The sequence below is a fragment of the Nelumbo nucifera genome, chromosome 1 (assembly GCF_055504915.1).
Source record: "Nelumbo nucifera cultivar China Antique chromosome 1, China Antique-T2T, whole genome shotgun sequence".
NCBI classification, from domain to species: Eukaryota; Viridiplantae; Streptophyta; class Magnoliopsida; order Proteales; family Nelumbonaceae; genus Nelumbo; species Nelumbo nucifera.
Genome location: NC_142649.1, coordinates 13,155,829 through 13,168,615, shown reverse-complemented (window position 1 = coordinate 13,168,615; position 12,787 = coordinate 13,155,829). Strand labels below are relative to the sequence as shown.

The 12,787-nt window shown below is 36.3% G+C and overlaps 1 protein-coding gene across 1 annotated transcript; it reads right to left on the bottom strand.

Annotated features, from left to right (window-relative positions):
- Window positions 1–2,481: 2,481 nt before the first annotated feature.
- Window positions 2,482–9,793, bottom strand: LOC104610312 (Tetratricopeptide repeat (TPR)-like superfamily protein). The gene is made up of 6 exons (XM_010276871.3): window positions 8,375–9,793; window positions 5,215–5,367; window positions 5,012–5,083; window positions 4,480–4,582; window positions 4,321–4,413; window positions 2,482–3,422 (listed from the first exon to the last, which is right to left on the bottom strand). Exons 1-5 carry the CDS (start codon window positions 9,617–9,619, stop codon window positions 4,376–4,378), a joined length of 1,611 nt encoding a protein of 536 aa, XP_010275173.1. The 5' UTR covers window positions 9,620–9,793; the 3' UTR covers window positions 2,482–3,422; window positions 4,321–4,375.
- Between the last annotated feature and the right edge of the window lie 2,994 nt (window positions 9,794–12,787).

Here is a 12,787-nt window from a genome sequence, read left to right as displayed (position 1 = left end):
TCAAATCGGACAACCTGATTTGCATGCAGCCACTGGCACAATCAGGAATTTTTTTCTACCAGAGATCTCGGTTGGGCGAAATGGTTCAAACCAATATTAGGAAAAACACAGAAAAAGCGATGGAAGAAATTCCGGTTCATACTTGTAAACTGCGATCTTGCTGCTAAGAATAGTTGAAGTGGAGAGTGGAGTGGACAAGGAATTCAAGAGGGTTTTCTGGGGTTCCAAATTTCAGGAGGAAAAAATTGTTCTACCCTACCCTCTTATATTTTCATTTAACTTTACTGCGTCAATATTAGAAAGTCGGGCTGAAACAGTACATGTACTCAATTATCTTTCTGAACTTCAGTAGGGACAATTTGACCCAATCGGATACACGTAGCTCCGCATTACTTGCAGCTGAAAGCATGGTTTTTAAACTCCTGTTGATTCGGACGGTCGGACCGTTCAGCGCAGGAACTATCTAGGTTATCGGTTCTGTTTTATTTCAAACTCGGTCTCTGGTAAAAAATCGTTGAATCGATCAACGATCCGTTAATTCGGGCAGTCAAACCGTTCAATGTTTTTGTCCATTTTTATTTTTAATTATTTATATTTTTTTTAATTTTTGTTGTTAGAATGGGTCACTTGTTTGAATCAAACGGTTGAACCGTTGACCCAGAAACCGGTGGCCAGAACGATTCCATTTCTGTGTCATTTTTTTTAAACCATGGCTGAAAGAGAGTGTTTGCTAGGGCTGTTCATAACAAGACCCAAACCGACCAACCTGGTCCGATCCAACCCGAGTTGGCTAGTTTTTCTTCAGCACCGGTCGGTTTTGGGTTACAAAAAACATAAACCGATGGTTCGGTTCGGTTTTGAATTTTAGAAAACCGAAACCGAACCGATCCGAACCGACTTAGATATATATTATTTATATATATATCAGCTTTATTTCAGAAATATATATATTATATATAAAATATCAGTTTTAATCCATCAAATCATTTTTAATTTCTAGGCATCCAACCTTTGTTTTCTTAGACTTGAATCTTTTACCATTCACACCGAAAGAATCATTCACAAAACTGATCCAAACCGACCAAATCAGTTTTACTTAGTACTGGGTCGGTTTCGGTTTTATTTCTAGGTAAACTGACCCAACCCCACCCATGAACAGCCCTAGTGTTTGCCAATATGATTTTGCGGATGTGGCTGTTAATTTTGCTTTGAAAACAAAATCATACTCTTTATTTAAGCTCTAAAACAGGCCCATATTTTTTTTTAAAGCCATTACCTTCTCAACTATTTATGTATTGCCATTCTAAAATCTAAATATTGAGACCTCTACTTACAAATTACAATAGTGGCTACTCCAAAAGATTGGGTTTGTAATGGGTTTACTTCAATTGGCCCAATAAGACCAAAATCGATATATATACACATACATGTATACACCTAAACATGCATTTAGATGCTAGTGAGGGCGTGCTGCAACCTGCAAATAATTCTTAACAACCCAAAGGCAATTACGTTCGGGCCTTCGGACCCCTAGTCGCATATGAATTTCCTTGTTGCTTTGGTTGCAGAGATGCCCAAATTTGGCCAACGGGGGGGGGACTTCTATGCTGCATAAATAATCTACAAATCAGATTACAAAAAGAACTCAACAATTCTGATTTCTGATGAGATTCTGTTTTTTTCTTTTTTATTATTATTATTATTATTTTTTTTTTTAAGAATGATCCCTTCTTCTGGTAATACAAGATAAAGCAAAGGGTGAGTTGAGATGGTACATTCCCACGAATCCTCGCAGATGATACAGCAAAACCCTCGATATCTGGATTTCAGTTAAAGGGGAGCAATTACACCATTGTGCCACTGAAAGTATACAAGTCAACCACCTCCAGAATAAACCACGAATAATCTCCAAAAATCCTTGAAAAATTACCTATCAGCCTAATCAATTCTTCATGCAACCTGTTGACCCTAGTTACTGTATTGGATTTCACTTGAAAAAAAAATAATAAAAAATGAATTAAATCTGATAAGAAATTGTTTTATCCCTCAGGAAAAATAGTATATTGCAACTGTATAATGAAGGTTGAAAAGAAAGAATAATTTGGCCCACTTATAAACACCTATTTAAGTCCGAAAACTTGTTCAAATCAATGCATAGAAATTTGGGGACTCAGCATGGGAAGCAAGGCAAGATTTCAGATCTATTAGTCTCATAAAATTTATAAATTAATATGGTATAAAAAAAAAAGTTATGGATGTATCTACGACCATGACACTCTTCATGGACTAGTTTCCTTGTTGAGAATATAGGATCCTCACAGCAGCTGGTCGCAGTTAACACTACTATCTGCTTGGCCAAAGGGGGCTCATCAAGAGATGTGCCATTATTTGTATGATCCTTGCTTTTGTCATTTGCTGGGTTCTATGGCAAGAAAGAAACAACAATACTTTGAGGCAAAAGTTCTTCAATAGGAAGGATGCTGGGGAAATTGGAGCAGCAACTATCCATTTATTTATCAGTAAGTAAATTCCTTTATTTAATTAAAAGTTACTATGGAAGTACAAGGTAAGTCATCTTTAAATGACCCAGGTTACAACGTGTTACAAAATTGCCCAAAATAAAGTGGGTCTATCAGCTCCCTACTCTGCTAGAGTATCCGCCAAGCTAGAGCTCATAAGGACTTTTACAACTTTAGATACACTTTCGTAATCAATGGTGTAATTGTATCTAATAGTGCCTTCAAGCCAGCAAGTTTTGATGTACAGAATAGAGTTAGCCTGTTGCCAGTAGCAGCTGCATATCTTTTTGTATACCTTTTTCTCGAGGGTAACTCTCCCTCTTTTTTAATAAACACATCCATTTTCCAATATATATATAGCTGGATTTGTCACCTAAAAAGATTGCAGTTTCTTCTTTGTTTCAGCTGTTCTTCACCCTTCCTCATTATTCGACCTCATTCTAAGCCATTGATACTGATATGCATCATGAAGTAAAAGCAGTGCTGGGTCCAAAATCATCATTCCCTTCCTATTCCTCCATATCCACATGGAAGATGATCAACAATAAACATTCCTGAGGAGGTGAAGGTTGAAGAAACTCAGTTTGTTCCATCAGATGAATGTAGTAGGAGATTTTCTTGATATCCACCATCATGCTATCTCCTACAAAGTCACTCAACAGATGGAAGTCCTTCTCACCAATCCCCAACAAATCTGTATTGCCAGGAACTTGAGGATAAAGGCCATTACCCAATGTTGGTCCTATCTGGGGTCTTGGCATGTTTAGGATATATCTCCGTATTTTGTTGTAGATGTATGTTGATGAAAAGCATCACGGAAGGTTGTATCCAAGTTTATCCCCAAAGAAACCATTAAAGATTGCAATGCCAAATCATAGTGATTCCACTTTTCCAGTAAAGATGCTGTTAGAAAAACAACAAAGAAAGAAGGAAGAAAAAAAAATGATTAGCCAAAATGTTAAGGCAGCTCTGTTTCAGGATAGGCTTGAGTAACATTATAAAGAGGCGATACTCAAAGGTTCCTTATTTTTTATCCGAAACAGTCATAGACAAATTATCGAAATTTTAACGATGATTCTCTGTTTTGTAGCTTGCATGGTAAACTCTCAAAATAATGAACGTAAGATGAGAGACCAAAAAGGACTAGGAATATGAAGCAAGATTTGTGAAAATGGTTAATGCATACCAAATTATGGATATAGGAATGAATTACCTGGATCAGTGCAATACAGTACTGTGGAGTGCAGCATCTCCAAAGTATTGCATAAGAGAAATTCTTTATTTTCTTTTCTCATTTTTTACAGTTTATCATTTTGCATAAAGATGCAACCAAGCCATATAATTGGTAATGCAGAAATTACAAACATGAAGGTAACCGGAAGAAGTTTTACATTAGATGATTACCTTATTACATGCTGAGCTCCTCCATAGAATTAAATGTTAATTCATACACTGAGCTTTCAACAAAGAGATCTACATCCATGTGGATATATTTACTCTATGGACAAAGCTTTATTTTAAGTCAAGCAGATATGACATATCTAAACTAATCAACCTCCTTGAACCCTATTCATGTGTTTACTGTTGATTTTTGAACTTCCATCTCATAGGAGTCCAAACAGAAACCTGAAAGGCTGTTATTATGAACCTTAAGAATCACAACCACCTAAAATTATAGAACATATTTCAATAGAATTTTATTATCCCTTTTCAGGTTGCCTCCACTAGTAAAACCATAAAATAACACAAAAACAAGGTAGGATGTGTAAAGATCAGAAAACAAGCTGGGGAAAAAGCATACCTAAACCTTTTGAGGTATCATCCTCCATTCTTGAAAGTGATTGTGGCTTTTGGGATTAGTATATACGTTCTGAATTATAAAGATATCTGGGACCTGTTAAGTATACATATATTAGCCCTAACACCAAAATACATCCATCACAGGAAATGGAATACTCACCATGCCTCTGCTCAAGAACCATCAAAGCATTCTGCAGCATCTCCCTTGCCCTTCTATCTGGAGTGCATCCAGCACATTCCATTTCCTTATAGATTCCAGGAACCTGATGCAGAACTCTTAAATGAATCAGGTAGGCAGAAGTGCAAATGAAAGGAAAGAGAAGAACAGCGTGAACACATCATGAGATTCCATGGAGCATCAAGAATAACGCATATAAATAATCATTGCTTCTGTGACACAGCCAGGTGTCTCACTGCATGTATTGTAAATTTGTAATGTAAAGGATTTGAAGATCTTTCTAATCCCAAAGACATAACAGGTATTTCGTTGAACATTCTCTTCGTTTAAAATTTCAACATAGCAGTTTGACTAGAAAAGTTCTTATTGATCTAAAAGATGGTAGATAAAATGAAAACACAATTTAATCTTCAAGGTTTGAAACCAGAACATATTTCTTGCTTTAATTCGTGCTGACATAATGCAGAACAAAGCTATCTATCAAAAAAGAAAAAAAAAAAAGAATAAAGCTCACCTGGTCAAATTTCCTTGCCCTAATAAATGCCTTCATAAGTGTACTGTAAGTAACCACATCAGGATTAATTCCCTTCACAAAAAAAAATCATAGTTAGTACTTGAAAAAATGACTATAAAAGTTAAATGGAAGAAGAAAATTTGCAATAAAACTTATCCTCTGCAGTAATGACAGGTTATATAAAATAAGTAAATAACACTTACACTGTCCTTCATATGGTAGAAAATTGATAATGCCTCTAAATGTCTCCCAGCAACACCAAACGCATTGATCAACATATTCAGCATTATAAGGTTTGGTTCAATTCCATCTGCTTCCATGAGCTGAAGAATCCGAACAGTCTGTTCACATAATCCCTACACAGAATAAATTATAAACCATGAAAGGTAAGGCCTTGGTGGATGTTTTTCAGAAAAGAGGTTCATCCATTAATGACCTATTATAAGGAAAAGAGCAAATTAGTTGCATCCTGATACATCTATTACTATATAATGTGGACACAACACCTCCACAAATGCAGAAATCTTCATGTTCAAACTTTCAAATGCTAAGAATGCTCTTTACTCCCCATCTATCAAAAAACAAAACAAATGCTCTTTACTCCCTTTTCCATCAACTCTCATACGTAGATTTCCACTTTTAACCCTTGCAGTTTATCATATCCCTTTTGTTTCCTGTCTCTTGTTTCCACTCTACCATTAAAGTTCTATTGTCAAACTCTGCTCTCTTTCTCTAATGGATTGCACATACAATGCATGTTCCATGTGGAAAATTAATGCTAAAAAAGTGTGTTTCTTCTGCTGAAAGCTTAAAAGAATGAAAATATTGGTGACAATGGTGTCATACCTTGGTATGCTTTTTAATAGTTATATTAGAGGTCAATTAGTTATATATATCTTATATATTTAGGAAACTACTTAAATGTACCCTGAACTTTCAAAACCTACTTATATATACATACATACATATATATATGTATGTATGTATGTATGTATATGTATGTATGTATGTATATGTATGTATGTATGTATGTATATATAGGATGGCCCCACATAACACAAATAGGCCATCTGTTAAAGAAAGCGTTAGAGCTGTTTGATACACTGTTAAATTCTTTTATAATCCCTTTTTTACCCGTGTTCTTCCTTCCTCTCATCTCCTAACCAAACAAGCTACTTGAACCCCACCTCCTTGTCCCACTGGTGTCTATTTTCTCCCGTGATTATTCTCACAGACTGCACAAAGGGGGCCATTGGCAAGAGAGATGATGACAACGACTAGGAACACAGCAGAAAAGAGATCGGGATTCATGAATCAAGACAAGGTCTTCCTTTAGTTTGCAACAGTTTGTTAATGGCGTTGGGTTGGTCTGCAACAAATTTTCCCGTTTTACTTCTTCTCAAGTAAAAGCATCCAGTTTCACTTTTTCTCAAGCACAACTTAACTCGACAGCTACTTTAGCAATGATCTCCTTGCCTTGGTCTGCGATTTTGGGGGAGTTGGAGACTGCAAAAAAACGAACTGGGGCAGAAGAGGATGGGGGTGGGTTTCTTTTCTTCTCTTCTCTCTTTTTTTTTTTTCCTGGGGGGGGAGGCGGGGGATAATGGATAATGAATCCACTGGGGAGTAAAGGATTACATATATTTGGTGTGCAATGTCCATTATGGTGTCTGTGCAGGTTAGGGTATGGTCTGCAATGGCTTTCCACTTTTCCCTGTTTTGTTTGTTCTTATCCAGTCTCCTCTCCAACTGGGCGGTTAAAGCAACTGTTTTCACATTTTTTCTGTTTAAATGGCTTTCACCTGTAGACTGATTCTTAGACTGTTTTTCTTTTTCGAGGAAGTTGTTAGACTTAACCTTGGTAAGGTCAACAAGGTACATGTAAGTTGTTTTTAAAAATTCAGGGTATATATAAGTAATTAACCCTTATAATAGTTATAATATCCATGAAAATTGTAGTTACCTTTTTCTAAATTTCCAATAAGATATTACTAAATCAGCATTTTAAAAAGTTTATGAGGCTTATGCATTGGGGTTCACCTTAAGGTGAGGCTTGAGGAAAACACCTCAAAGCTCAACCTTGAGGATCAAGCCCGAAAGTCTAAAGCACAATAATCAGAACTTGAGATGCCTTTTATTTGTATATACAGACATACTTATACATAAATTTTAACATATTTAAAGCCATTTTGAGGTATTATTTAACATTTTATGCTTTTCAATAGTTACAAAATAATTTAAAAGAATGTGACAGGGGTTTGACTCCCACTGTGACAGCCTTCTCTGAAGCTCCTAATATTCTCATCTCCTTTGTTTATGTACTTTTTTATGTTCATTTATGTACTTTCCACATTAAATATACTCTTCTTATGCATATTTCTATACTCTTCATTTTAGTTTGATATTCTTAAAAGTTGGTAACCTGCAAGGCTTGAGCCTCCACCTCCAGGCTTATGCTTTACAAATCTAAATGTCTTAGTACCACATCTCATGCCTCCACATTTTTAAAAATTGTGGTAAATAAATTGATAAGCCATAATCAAAAAGTACTAAATTAGTATTATTATCAGTCAAATGCAGCTTAATAACAAATGTTACATATGGAATAATGATTGAAACAGCAGTTATGCAACCTGCTTTATCTGCATTTCAAGGGAACCCTGTCTAGTCATCTACTGTTGCAATGCCATAATCAAAAAGTACTAAATTACTATTATTATCAGTCAAATGCAGCTTAATAACAAATGTTACATATGGAATAATGATTGAAACAGCAGTTATGCAACCTGCTTTATCTGCATTACAAGGGAACCCTGTCTAGTCATCTACTGTTGCAATGCCATTATGAAAAACCACAAATAGCCACTCCAAAAGTTAAGTTAATCACATAGTCCTATATACCAATGGACCAAATACAGAGTAAAAATAGATAGGATTGCTTAAAAATTATGAAATTTCAACCCGGAAAATGGTCTGTAATTATTTACACTCTACGACCAAAAGCTGATATCTTGAAGCACATCCGACATAGAAACTAATATCAACTAGATGGTAATTACAAGTTACAAAAATTAATTGGATTTCATTGAAATTGCTTTTCAAAGTCTCAAAGTACTAAATAATAAATACCCCCAAATACTGTTAAATGACTAACCTGTGGACCCATGGTGCAATTTAGTAAATCTATAAGAGATATGGGAAACCATCTTAGCAATTTATCAATTTGCAAGAAGGGAAGTAGCATTACTTACCCGGCTACCCTCCTAAGTTCCTATGCAATTCAAGGAATTCATTCATAACCACAATGTTCAATATAATAGAGAAACAAAAAGGAAAGAGGAGGCAACAAAAACATAAAGATACCTGTTGAGCATAAGCATTTGCTAACGCACAAAACATGTTTGCTGAAGGCTTTAGACCTTCTGACTTCAGGGCCAATAAGCACTCATCAGCATCCTGAAATCTCCCATATTGCCCATAGATATCTGCCAGAACAGCATAAATGACCCCACTCTTCCTCAACCCTCTATGTTTCATATTCTCAAAGTTCTTCTTAATGGCATTCCATTTCCCTTGCTCTGCCAACCGGCTAATGATATTAACAAAAATTTTGGGATCTGGATACAGCCCTTGTTCTTGCATCTTAGTCAAGAACTCAAGAGCTCCACCGACTTCGCCGGCCTTACAGTGCCACCGGATCAAAGAATTCCATGTCATTATATCAGGCCTTATACCTTCTTTCTGCATATTCTCAAATGCTCCAACAGCTTCCTCCAGTTCACCATATTTCCCAAACGTATCGATTATGCTGTTATAGATTCGTCTATCAAGTGGCACCCCCATTTCTCTCATCTCCCTCAAAACGTCCATGGCTTTCTGCCACATTCCATTGTCTCTGTAAAGATTGATAATCTTGCTATACACATAAGAATTCAACTTCAAACCCTCTCGTTTCATTTCATTGATAACCGACCAGGTGTCATCCAACCGACCAGCATGGACATAGTAATCGAGTAGAATCTCATAGGTGTCTTGGTTTCGTCCAATATCCAGATCACCCATTTCCAACAAAACTCTATCTGCAAGCCCTAAGAGCCCTTTCCTTAAAAACCCTTTGAGCAGAACATTATAAGCTTTCACTCTCGGCTCAAAACCACTCCACCTCATCTCCTGAAAGATAGCATCTGCTTCAAGAGTCCGACCTACGCTTCCGAGAGCTTCAATTACACAAGTGTAAGATATCAAATTGGGACGAATCCCCAGAGCCTCCATCTGAGCAAGCAACGCCATGGATTTATCAATATCGCCTTCTCTACAGTAATTACGAATCGAAATGTTGTATATTTCACAAGAAATTTCTTCCTTATTGCTGCAACTAATATTCGAGTTATTGAAAATCAAGTTGTTGATGGTACTGGGACATCTCCTGGAAGCCATTAAAAATGTTTCTTCTTCCACACCTTTGCCCTGCGTTGAACCAAATGAAGTCTTACTGGTTTTACAGTTTACAGAACTGTTACGACAACCGAAGCAGGAGAAAGGAGAAGAAACGCCATGGATAGAAAGCAATTGAGACGCTTTGAGTGGGAAAGCGAACTGCGTCCCCATCGCCTGGATGGAAATCTTCTGCTCCTCCCTCACTCACCGCGAAGAAGCGGAGGAATCAGGAATGGAACTCTGTTGAAATATCTGGCCATCTGGGTGTTACTGCTAGCTTTGCATCAATAAAGGTACAATTTGGGTGTGCTGGGTCATATCCAGGCCCAATCCTAACAAGGAAAAGGCAGGCCTTGGGCCCAAACCTAGACCGGGCCCGAGATCAACCCTGATCTATCTAACTAACCCACTCAGCCAAAAATTAACGTAGACACGCTTGGGTTGTGCCTGGGTTGAAGAATCTGGTTCAAGAAGACTTATTGGGCCAAAGATGTATTAAAAATGGCCCTAAAGCCATCTGACCGTGTGTGTGGTATGGTTCCCCTTTATTTGAAAAACAGTGCCATGTAATCACCAAATCAGTATTTGTCTTATCATGCTATTTCGTATGCATAGTTATTGGTAAATTCTTGTATAGATTTGCATGCGAGGCAACGTTGAGGGAAGCTTCATTTTAACGCTTCCCTTAGTGGTTAAGTATTTATTTACTGTTTCAATGATGTGTCATCTAGTTGTCAACAAATCCCAAAAAAAAAATATTTATCAACCACTTTTTCTCAGTTTTGAAGACAAATCAAATACAAACATTTATTTAATAAACAGAAGCTATATCGAACATATACTAAATCGTTAGATAGGAAATATGGCTAAAATTGGGCCAGATTCAGATTTGAGTTGATCCATCCACATCTGAAATTTAATCCGATTACTAAAACTTCAAGTATAAATTTGATCTGTTATCCAGTATCAGATTGGATTTTATTCATATATGTTTTATTGCAAATTGAACCATAGATAAGTTTAAGGCAAAACTGGTAGCAAAGGGGTACAAACAAAAAGAGGGTGTAGAATATTTTGACACCCACTCTTCGATAACAAAAATAACAACCATTATGGTCCTATTTGCCATAGCATCTATATATAAATTGATTATACATCAAATGGATGTAAAAATCGCCTTCCTTAACTGGGATTTACAAGAAGAAATATATACGGATCAGCCCGAATGATTTAGAGCTCCGGGGCAAGAGAATAAAGTTTGCAAACTAGTTAGATCATTATATATACACTTAAACAAGCTCATAAACAATGGAATGAAAAATTCAACAGTGTTTTAAAAAAATAATGGGTTTGTAGTAAATAATGCAGATAGGTTGTGTATACAACAAGTTCAATGAAAATTCAGGAATAATAATATGCTTGCATGTGGATGACATGTTAATTCTGAACATGAATTTACAAGTAATTAACAATACAAAGAAATTTCTGTCATCTAACTTTGATATGAAAGATATGAGAGAAGTAGACGTAATCTTTGGAATAAAAATCCCGATAGCTTGGCATTAACACAATCTCATTATGTTGAAAGAGTGTTAGAGAAATTTAATCAGCTTGATTGTGTGCCATTAAGAACACCTTATAGTGTTAGATTAAAGAAAAATACTGGTGATGTTTCTCAACATTCGTATGTTAGAATGATAGGTAGTTTAATATTCTTGATGAACTATACACATCTTGAATATTACACTTGCTGTTGGGAAACTAAGTAATATATTCATAATACGGAACATGAGCATTGGAACACATTAATTAGAATTTTGAGGTACTTAAAAGGTACTATTAACTTTGGATTGCATTTTAATGGATATCCAACTGTGTTAAAAGGCTATTGTGATGCAAACTAGATCTCATTTTCAGATGGGACCAAATCTACTAGTGGGTATGTATTTACTTTAGGTGGTGGAGCCCATGAATTTTCATGGAATTACATAAAACAAACCTCTATTGCAAGGTAACAATGGAATCTAAATTCATTACTTTAGAACAATCTGGTGCGAAGGCCCAATGGCTTTGTAATCTATTGATTGACTTACCTCTATGGACAAAACCAATCCCATTTGTTTCCTTGCAATGTAATAGCCAAGCGGTAATTGCCCGAGCCAAAAATAGTAGCTATAATGGGAAGAATCAACATAATTGTCTAAGACAAAACATAGTAAAAAGACTAATAAGAGACAATGTGATCACACTTGAATTTGTGAGATTAGAGAAAAATTTAACAGATCCTTTGACTAAGGGATTGACTAGAAAGTTAGTCTTATATACATCGAGGGGGATGGATTTAAACCCCATAAATTAAACAAGTAGTGGTGGCAATCCAACCTCTGTGCTTAGAGATCCCATGAAAGAGGTTCAATGGTTAATAACAAGTCAATATAAGTTGGTAGAACACTATCATATTATATTGAGAGTGCCCATCCCTATGGTGTAGATAATGCTAACTACAATGTAAGGAGGTTGAGTAACTTACTCTTAATGAATTCATAGCCCTTATGGGTGGTGTGAGTAGTTGCAATACACACTTGATGAATTCACCTATATGAGTGTGAAGGTGGGGCCACCTCTTATGAGAACAAGGGCTTTGTTCTCTAGAGCACTTGTGAAAATCCAAGTATGAGTGCATGACCAAAATGTACCAACCCGCGAGAACTAGTTGTTATAGAGAGCAAGACGTGTATTGAAAGTGCATCTAGGTTACAATAAAGGAATTTGGTTCAAGACTTAGTTTCATCAAATTTTAGTAACACATACCTTATAAGCACTAGGTATCGATTCAAGTCCACAAGACATTGCCACTAATTCGTTTTTGCTTCTCGAAGTGTGCCAAATTTGTTTTAATTTGAATCATGTGGGGGATTGTTGATATCCTTTCTTGGTTTTTGTCTGATTAAAATTATTGCCTTTGTTGTTGCTTTTTGACCTTTTGTCTTTTCTGTCTTGTTTGCATTTGGAGTGGCTTGAGTCACATACGGACTAGGAAGAGCAGTCCTCTAAAGTTTATCTACTATCTCTTGCTTTTGGGTTTGTCTTTGAGGCTTGTGGAGGGAGTGCACCTGAACCAGAACCACCACACATGCATGCACTGGGTCGGGCTGGATTGCACGCAGACGCCCGCCCACTGAACCATGCCATGCCATTCTATGCCACACGCATAGGTCCAAGGCCCTTGCTTTATCTTTATTTATTGTCATTTTGCTTTGTTTTTTACATCAAGGATTTAATGTTTTAACCAAGAATTCATTTACTAAACGTTCACTTTGTACCTGGCCACTCTCTTAT